The sequence below is a fragment of the Sardina pilchardus genome, chromosome 2 (genome assembly GCF_963854185.1).
Source record: "Sardina pilchardus chromosome 2, fSarPil1.1, whole genome shotgun sequence".
Taxonomy (NCBI): domain Eukaryota; kingdom Metazoa; phylum Chordata; class Actinopteri; order Clupeiformes; family Clupeidae; genus Sardina; species Sardina pilchardus.
The window spans coordinates 46,129,893-46,139,892 of record NC_084995.1 but is presented as its reverse complement, the minus strand read 5'-3'; the positions used below and the strand labels follow the sequence as shown (position 1 = coordinate 46,139,892).

At 46.0% G+C, this 10,000-nt stretch overlaps 2 protein-coding genes across 2 annotated transcripts in view; one reads left to right on the top strand and one right to left on the bottom strand.

Annotated features, from left to right (window-relative positions):
* The window catches only part of cavin4a (caveolae associated protein 4a), a 9,750-nt gene extending 2,370 nt beyond the window's left edge, over window positions 1–7,380 (top strand). The window contains exons 3-4 of the mRNA XM_062515651.1: window positions 2,892–3,086; window positions 6,829–7,380. Coding sequence (XP_062371635.1) covers window positions 2,892–3,086; window positions 6,829–7,365 — 732 coding nt within the window. The 3' untranslated portion in view covers window positions 7,366–7,380. The remainder of the gene's footprint in view (window positions 1–2,891; window positions 3,087–6,828) is intronic.
* A 2,243-nt stretch (window positions 7,381–9,623) lies between these two features.
* LOC134099949 (natural killer cell receptor 2B4-like) overlaps window positions 9,624–10,000 on the bottom strand; it is a 3,102-nt gene continuing 2,725 nt past the window's right edge. Inside the window, exon 4 of the mRNA XM_062552993.1 lies at window positions 9,624–9,721. Coding sequence (XP_062408977.1) covers window positions 9,624–9,721 — 98 coding nt within the window. The remainder of the gene's footprint in view (window positions 9,722–10,000) is intronic.

The window sequence follows — 10,000 nt, the reverse complement described above, 5'->3', positions numbered from 1 at the left end:
TGTGGTTCATAAGATATGAAAAGCTCAGAGATGTATGTGCTGTGCCACTAGAGCTTTGTGTTTCATAAGATATGAAAAGCTCAGAGATGTATGAAGGTGCTGTGCCATTAGAGCTTTGTGGTTCATAAGATATGAAAAGCTCAGAGATGTATGAAGGTGCTGTGCCACTAGAGCTTTGTGGTTCATAAGATATTAAAAGCTCAGAGATATATGAAGGTGCTGTGCCACTAGAGCTTTGTGGTTCATAAGATATTAAAAGCTCAGAGATATATGAAGGTGCTGTGCCACTAGAGCTTTGTGGTTCATAAGATATTAAAAGCTCAGAGATATATGAAGGTGCTGTGCCACTAGAGCTTTGTGGTTCATAAGATATTAAAAGCTCAGAGATATATGAAGGTGCTGTGCCACTAGAGCTTTGTGGTTCATAAGATATTAAAAGCTCAGAGATATATGAAGGTGCTGTGCCACTAGAGCTTTGTGGTTCATAAGATATTAAAAGCTCAGAGATATATGAAGGTGCTGTGCCACTAGAGCTTTGTGGTTCATAAGATATTAAAAGCTCAGAGATATATGAAGGTGCTGTGCCACTAGAGCTTTGTGGTTCATAAGATATTAAAAGCTCAGAGATATATGAAGGTGCTGTGCCACTAGAGGGCGCTGTATAAAGGTGCCATTAGAGCTTTGCAAGTCATTAACAGAACCTGCTGGCACACAGATTTCATTTGTGTACGTACGGCAGAAGTTATAACATCTCCACATTTCATATGTGTAGTATATCATAATATTATATTGTGTAACGTATATAATTCCATATGTGTGGTAGTCAGTATGCTGCGCACACATTTCATGTCAGTGCTGAAGAAATTAAAACGTCTTCCCTGCTGAAAAAAACAGCAAGTTGCAAGTTGGAGTGGCAGGTAAATAAACTTGTGTGGTTGTCACAAAACCGGTTTCCTCTGTAGCCTGGATAATATCAATCCGCTACTGCCATACAGGGAACAAAGTATAGGCTATTGCAATGCGATGCAAGGTTAGTTTTATTCCTAACATTATTCTATCAACACAGACACGTGCATCGATAGTCTGATGTTATAATTCATTTGTCTCGGGTGTTCTGTGGAGTGGGTTTAGACTGTCTTTAGTGGCAGGCTGGATGCTACCTAGCACAGCTTAGCTCTGTGTGAGGCGTGTAATGTCCCCACCTGTCATGCTGTGATAAAGGCAAGAGTGCACTCTAAACAGAGTGTAGTGCACTAGTCTAACCTACTGGGGATAAAGGCAAGAGTGCACTCTTAACAGTAAAGAGTGTAGTGCACTAGTCTAACCTACTGGGGATAAAGGCAAGAGTGCACTCTTAACAGAGTGTAGTGCACTAGTCTAACCTACTGGGGATAAAGGCAAGAGTGCACTCTTAACAGAGTGTAGTGCACTAGTCTAACCTACTGGGGATAAAGGCAAGAGTGCACTCTTAACAGAGTGTAGTGCACTAGTCTAACCTACTGGGGATAAAGGCAAGAGTGCACTCTTAACAGAGTGTAGTGCACTAGTCTAACCTACTGGGGATAAAGGCAAGAGTGCACTCTAAACAGTAGTGCACTAGTCTAACGTACTGGGGATAAAGGCAAGAGTGCACTCTTAACAGTAAAGAGTGTAGTGCACTAGTCTAACCTACTGGGGATAAAGGCAAGAGTGCACTCTTAACAGAGTGTAGTGCACTAGTCTAACCTACTGGGGATAAAGGCAAGAGTGCACTCTAAACAGTAAAGAGTGTAGTGCAGTAGTCTAACCTACTGGGGATAAAGGCAAGAGTGCACTCTTAACAGAGTGTAGTGCACTAGTCTAACCTACTGGTGATGAAGGCAAGAGTGCACTCTTAACAGTAAAGAGTGTACTGCACTAGTCTAACCTACTGGGGATAAAGGCAAGAGTGCACTCTTAACAGAGTGTAGTGCACTAGTCTAACCTACTGGGGATAAAGGCAAGAGTGCACTCTTAACAGAGTGTAGTGCACTAGTCTAACCTACTGGGGATAAAGGCAAGAGTGCACTCTTAACAGTAAAGAGTGTAGTGCAGTAGTCCAGTTGAGAACATTATCTCTGCCAGTAATGAGGTTTGAAACCAGTTGAGAACATTATCAGAGAGACCCACCCACTTTGCAAGGTGGTGAATTACAATGTTATGATTAGTGGTTTTGAATACTGCTGACTACTCAGTCTAGAAGAATAATTTCACGGTTTCAAGGTTTCACAATAGCGGCTTTAAAAGCAGTCGGAAATATACTTGTTTCTAACGAGGTATTAATTATCTCAAGGTAATTTATTTTCTGTCTTACTCATTTGCTGTGTGTGACTGCGTTGTTTATGTTTTGCTGTGTGTGACTGCGTTGTTTACGTTTATGCTCTTCTGTCTCTCGATGGTGTTTTCTTGTGAATGTAGTGTTGTGTCTCTCGTATGGAATGTTGTGTATGTCTCTCGTATTGAATGTCGTGTCTCTCGTATGGAATGTCGTCGTGTCTCTCGTATTGAATGTCGTGTCTCTCGTATTGAATGTCGTGTCTCTCGTATTGAATGATGTGTCTCTCGTATGGAATGTTGTGTCTCTTGTTTGGAATCTCATGTCTCTCGTATGGAATGTTGTGTCTCTCGTATTGAATGTCGTGTCTCTTGTATGGAATGTTGTGTCTCTTGTATGGAATGTCATGTCTCTCGATGTTGTTCTTTGTGAATGTAGTGTTGTGTCTCTCGTATTGAATGTCGTGTCTCTCGTATGGAATGTTGTGTCTCTCGTTTGGAATGTTGTGTCTCTCGTTTGGAATGTCGTGTCTCTCGATGTCGTTCTTTGTGAGGCAGAAAGAGTTTGACCTTGACGCTGAGTTGTTGACCTTGAGCAGGTGTCAGCGCTGGGCAGTGAGCATGCCCAGACGGCGGCCGTGGTCCAGAAGCTTCTGCAGAAGTCGCGGCGGGTCAGCGCGCACGTCAAGGAGGTCAAGAGCCGCGTGGACAAACAGAACGCTCGCGTCAGGAAGGTGGAGACCTCACAGGACGAGCTGCTGACGCGCAACCGCTTCAGAGTCGTCATCTACCAGGTAGCACACACACACACACACACACACCATACACACACACCATACACACACCATACACACACACCATACACACACACACACACCATACGCAACCGCTTCAGAGTCGTCATCTACCAGGTAGCATACACACACACACACACACACACACACACACCACACACACACCATACACACACGCGCAACCACTTCAGAGTCGTCATCTACCAGGTAGCACACACACACACACACACACACCATACACACACACCATACACACACCATACACACACACCATACACACACACACACACCATACGCAACCGCTTCAGAGTCGTCATCTACCAGGTAGCATACACACACACACACACACACACACACACACCACACACACACCATACACACACGCGCAACCACTTCAGAGTCGTCATCTACCAGGTAGCACACACACACACACACACACACACCATACACACACACCATACACACACCATACACACACACCATACACACACACACACACCATACACACACACACCATACGCAACCGCTTCAGAGTCGTCATCTACCAGGTAGCATACACACACACACACACACACACCATACACACCAGTGATGCGCGGGCTGATCCAAATCGAGCGGGCGACCGCGGTCACCCGCGGTCACCCGCGGTTATGGGTCAAGAAAAAATATTTTTAATGATATGCGGGTCATGTTTGGTCGGGTCGGTAAAAAAAATATGCCCTTATTTTTTTGTCATTTATATCGTACATAATTGTCTTTAGAAGAGAAAGACCTAGGTTGCAGCATTCCCACTGAAACGCGATTCTATCCCCCACATTTTGTCACGAACATGTAGAAATGCACTTGTTGTTTCTGCGTAGACAGACCCTCGGCTACACTTGACATGCAGTTGTGTTCTGTTCTCAGAGCATGCTTTCTCTGTCTATGATCTGCAGCTTTTTTCTCGAACTGGCCAGCAGAAAGTGGCAGAATCGTCTACTGAGCAGCGAAGTTGCCGATGCAATGCGTGCTTCTCAAGTCTGATAATTTGCAGCAAGATCGAATGGTATTATGGAAAGAAAAATAAACTAAAAGTTTCCCAAATCAGGAAATACTTCTTAATTTAATGTCATCAAGGCATATAGCCTACAATTGGTATGAGCATACAATGTGCGTCCTTGCGCAACTTATATAGGCCTAGTGGCTCGTTGGAAAGCCCCACGTCTGCTCTTCCCCACGTCGTGCAATAAAGGTTTCATCTCGCTGAAATTTATAATAGCGGAGCAATGGACTTTTGGTCCATTGATGAAGACGTTAATAAAGAGTTTCTTAATAATATTCTATGCCTGCATTTCATGCTTGGGAGAGCTTCAAGGCATTCATGTGAGGAACGGCTGAAACAGAATTTGTATAGGAAAATCCTAGGCTAATTATGTTCAATGTTGAGTCAAATAGCCACATTTTTGGATGAATGCTGACACGGAACAAAAAAAAGGTAGACTAAATGCATGTTTCCCAAATTCTGAGCAATTATAGGCTATATATAATTAGGCAATATATATTATTGTTTTACATGCATATAAGATACCAATTTTGCGTAGCTCAATGACGCTACGACTAAGTTAGACTACTTTTTACAATAAGCGGGTCGGGAAGCGGGTCGGGTCCTGTATTTCAATAATTATTTTTTGCGGTCCGAGTTGCGGTCGGGTTAGTTGTAGACGGCGGGGCGGGGCGGGTCGTTCAGACACGTACCCGCGCATCACTGATACACACACACACACACCACACACACCATACACACAGGAAGGTGGAGACGTCACAGGACGAGCTGCTGACCCGCAACCGCTTCAGAGTCGTCATCTACCATGTAACACACACACACACACACACACACGCAACTGCTTCAGAGTGGTCGTCTACCATGTAACACACACACACACACACACGCACACACCATACGCGCACACCATACACACACACACGCAACCGCTTCAAAGTGGTCATCTACCAGGTAACACACACACACACACACACACACACACACACACACACAGAGGGATTGCTCTGACAGGTAAAACATGGGAAGTGCAGCCTCTGATCCTCCTTGGTCAATACAACTCAATGCAAACATCCAATATGTGTATGTATGTATTTCTATATTCTATCTTTTGTTTCACCACTGGGTGATTTGTACCTCTAGCTTTGGTGCTGTACTGTTCTACTGGGGGTGGTGTGTGTGTGTGTGTGTGTGTGTGTGTGTGAGAGAGAGTGAGAGAGAGAGAGAGAGTGTGTGCATTGTAACTCAATGTTTGGTGCTATACTGTACTACTGGTGGTGGGGTGTGTGTGTGTGGGGGAGGGGGGGGGGGGGGTGCGTGAGTCAGTTTGACACTCAGCCTCTCAGAGCAGCTGCTTTTGACAGGCCTCTAAAGTTAGAGTCTGACACACACACTCTCTGTCTCTCTCAAACACACACACACACACACTCACAAACACCTACAGAGTCATGCTCAACACATTCAAACCACATCCACACACAAAAATCCCACATACTTAATACAATACATCACATTATCCCCCTCCCCACACACACGCACGCACGCACACACACACACACACACACACACACACACACACACACACACACACAGACACACACAGACTCACACAGTTACGTTAAACTTACTGTAAGTCTGTATAAGCTTGACTGTAAGTGGAGTAGGGTTTCAGCAGTCTGTGTGTGTGTGTGTGTGTGTGTGTGTGTATGTGTGTGTGTTGAATGGCCAATCAGACCATGACTGCTGTGATCTTCAACTCTATATTAGGACAACTATGAAGACCTCAGAATATCTGCACACACACACACGCACACACTGACTCACTCCCTCTCTCTCTTAAACACACACACACACACACACACTGACTTACTCCCTCTCTCTCTCAAACACACACACACACACACACACACACACACACTAACACACACTCTGACTCACTCCCTCTCTCTCTCAAACACACACACACACACACACACTGATTCACTCTCTCTCACGGCGTGGTTCATTCCGTGTGTGTGTTGGGTGTGGCGTCTTCATCAGTAGTGTGTGTGTTAGGGCGTCATGTGGTGATACTATATCAGTCATACAGCGCGCTACAGAACACAAGTGCTTAAATGGTTCCTTAATTCTCTGGATGGTTCCGTGGAGAGTCAGAACTCTCTGCTGAAGCGTTACATCAGGCCAAAGGGGAACGGTTCTTCAGGGCCTCAGAACACATTACATTACTTTACATTACATTTCATTTGGCTGACGCTTTTTAACCAAAGCGACTTACAACATGGAAAAAAAACAATTACAACATGGAAAAAAAAATTCGTTTTTTTAAGAGCATTTCTAACAACAATAAAAAACCACAATAAGTGCATCAGTGGGTGTAATAAGTGCATAAACGAGTGTAATAAGTGCATGAATGAGTGCGATTGTCTGAAGTAGTGCTATGAGAGGAGATGTTCTTCATCACAGCGGCCTATTATGGCATTTCACCATTAAATGGTTCTTTAAAGAACTGTTGCCTCGAGGGTTCCTTGAAGCGCTCTATGGCATTGCTCTGAAGAACTGGTACTGGCCCCATTCTTTTGGATCAGTGAATTGAGTTCCCTTTCTCCTTTTCTCTCTCCATCTCTCCCTCTCCCCCTTTCCATCTATCCCTCTCTCCCTCCTTCTCTCTATCCCTCCCTCTCTCTCTCTCTCTCTCTCTCTCAGGGGGACACTGAGTTGCCGTCGGTTGCGGTGACGAAGGTTCCGAAGGGGGCGGGGCTATCCGCGGTGGAGGTGGAGCCGGACGAGTACGAGCCCCCGGAGGACCTGTCGTCGGACGACGACTACGTCACCGCGGAGACGGTGGAGTCCACGCGCGCGTCGCGGCTGAGGGCGGGGCTGCTGGCCACGCGGCAGCGCACCAGCGACAACCTGCGCAAGACGGGCGCCACGCTGCGGCAGGGCGGAGCCTCTCTGGGGGGGCGTGTCCGGGGGCTGGGCCAGAGGGTGGTGCCCACCAGCGAGCAGCGGCAGCGCATGCGCCAGAGCGGCCAGCGACTGCGCCAGACCATCGCCGAGAAGGCGCCCAACATCAGGCTGCGCCCCCCGCGCTCCGTGGCCGAGGGCGAGGAGGAGGGAGGGGCCGAGGTCGTCGCCGCGGCGACCCCGCCCAAGAGCAAGCGCAAGCAGGAAGCGACGGAGCGCGAGCGCCAGGGACCGCTCTCTGAGGAGGGGGCCACCAGCGTACCACTGGACGCCTGAACAGAGAGAGAGGGATGGAGGGAGGGAGAGAGAGAGAGAGGGATGGAGGGAGAGAGAGAGAGAGAGGGAGGGATGGAGCTGTCTGAGGAGGGGGCCACCAGCGTACCACTGGACGCCTGAACAGAGAGAGAGAGGGATGGAGAGAGGGAGAGAGAGAGGGATGGAGGGAGGGAGAGAGGGATGGAGAGAGAGAGAGAGAGAGGGATGGAGCTGTCTGAGGAGGGGGCCACCAGCGTACCACTGGACGCCTGAACAGAGAGAGAGGGATGGAGGGAGGGAGGGAGAGATGGAGGGAGAGGGATGGAGGGAGAGAGAGAGGGATGGAGAGAGAGAGAGAGAGAGAGAGAGGGATGTGAAGTGACGTCATGTGACTGCGGTCAGGAGTCAGGAGGAGTCAGGAGGAGGCGGCTCTGTCCAGCTCATCTGATCAGAGTCTAGCGCCACCTGCTGCTCCTGTTGGGCACATGCAGTAGTGGACAGGGCGTGTGTGTGTGTGTGTGTGTGTGTGTGTGTGAATATCCTAGGTTAAAGAGTTGCGGTGCTCATTTATGCTATGCCTTAAAGAGAAAGACACATGATGAAATGTATTTAAAGTAGCCATAGACTAATATGGTAAATAATAAATAGACTATTATCATATAATTGTGGTCACTGCATGTTCTGCACTGTTTCTTCTATGTGCTTTTTCATACAATAAAAAGTTATCACAAAAAGGAATAAAATCAGCAAATATGCCCTCAGTGTCCACTTGCTTGTCCCTCTCCAACAAGTCCCTGTCGTGAACCGGCAAAGATGTGCTATTTCAGTTGTCATAGAGACCCACTCAGCAAGTTCATGAATATTCAAATGCGCGCTGATTGGTCTATTGGCCGATATGTCCTGAAAGTTGATTGGCTCAATCCACCGGTCTGAAGCTAGAGCAAAGTGAAACTACGTTTACTGCTGGTAAATAAAGCCAAGGTCTTTGATAAAGCTATCAACAATGGATTTAAATAAGGAATACAGCCGTACATGTATAAACCGAGTCAGAAGAAGGTTCTGACGAAGATGAAGTGCAGCAGATTCCCCAACAGAATGAATGTGTTAGATTGGTAAGTTTTATCAGTACATTTCTTAGTATAGTAACTCTCCAAAGTTAGCTGTAATAACGCTAACATTACAACGTCTCTGCCATAGACCACATATCTAGATACTAGCATGGTAAGAGCAGTTTAACAAGAATTATTAATCGAAGGTATGCAAATGAGAGGGGGTGTATCTAAAGGGGGATGGGCGCCTATTACGTGTTATCTGAGCTCTGTTCAGATTGGAGCATTTCAACACGGCTGTTTCTATTTCCCAATTTGCATACGAAAGCAGGCGGGGGACGCGGTAAAGTCTTTGGTGTTGTCCTTTGGACACTGCTCGCAGCCTAAATTCAACAGGAACAAGGTGAATGTGGTTTTGAATTCTAGGACTCCTTTAAATCAACCATTTTCACCAAAACTCAACATTGATATAATACATGTATCTTTTGCTATCTGGGAATGTTTATTTCAGTGGTTGATCTACCATCAATTTACAACAATAACCTTAAATCAACCATTTTCACCAAAACTCAACATTGATATAATACATGTATCTTTTGCTATCTGGGAATGTTTATTTCAGTGGTTGATCTACCATCAATTTACAACAATAACCTTAAATCAACCATTTTCACCAAAACTCAACATTGATATAATACATGTATCTTTTGCTATCTGGGAATGTTTATTTCAGTGGTTGATCCACCATCAATTTACAACAATAACCTTAAATCAACCATTTTGACAAAACTCAACGTTGATATCTCTAGCTAGCTGGGAATACCAACTGAGATCAAATGCACTGTTTTTTTAATCAGGGCAGCAGTTTTCTGAGTACATTATGTGCTGCTTACACAATTGCAAAAGGGGTCTTGACTGCTGTAGAAAGAAATGATAGCTTCAGCGAAAGTTCTACTAGGGAGACTCGTAGTGTATCTTTCTTACTCCACCCATTCATTCACGTAACGAATCATAGCCATGTTTACATTTTCGGGGAACACCCCCAATCTACGATTCATTCAATCAGTGCTAGCCTATAGGAATTCAGCGGGTGTTTTAAAACTGTTCTTTCTAACACTTCTCTCTGCTACTCAGTACGCCGTCTTCGTCGTTCCCTCCACCACCCCTCCAGCCACCACGGCCAGCAGTCTTCATCTTGTCGGCCGCAGCATGCTATCTGCACCTTCTCCCTCACAACCACCGCCGCCAGTTGGTCCCTGTCTCGACATCGGGGGGTAGGCTCTTCGCCCCTGCTTCTTCGTCGAGCAGGATCTGAGTTCCGTTCATCCCTGGACGGATTCGAGACGGGGGCCTGCGCCAAAGATTGATGCTTATCCCGAACTCTTTCTATACTTGTATTCTAGCTACTCCTTATCAAATTAAATTGTTATCTGCTTCTATTCTGTCTACTGAGTCTTTCTGGTAGAAATGTCTGATCTTCAATGCAATATCTATATTGCCCATTATCAGCAACCATTCACATACACACACACACACACACACACACACACACACACACACACACACACACACACACACACACACTCGACTGTAAGAAATGTCTCATC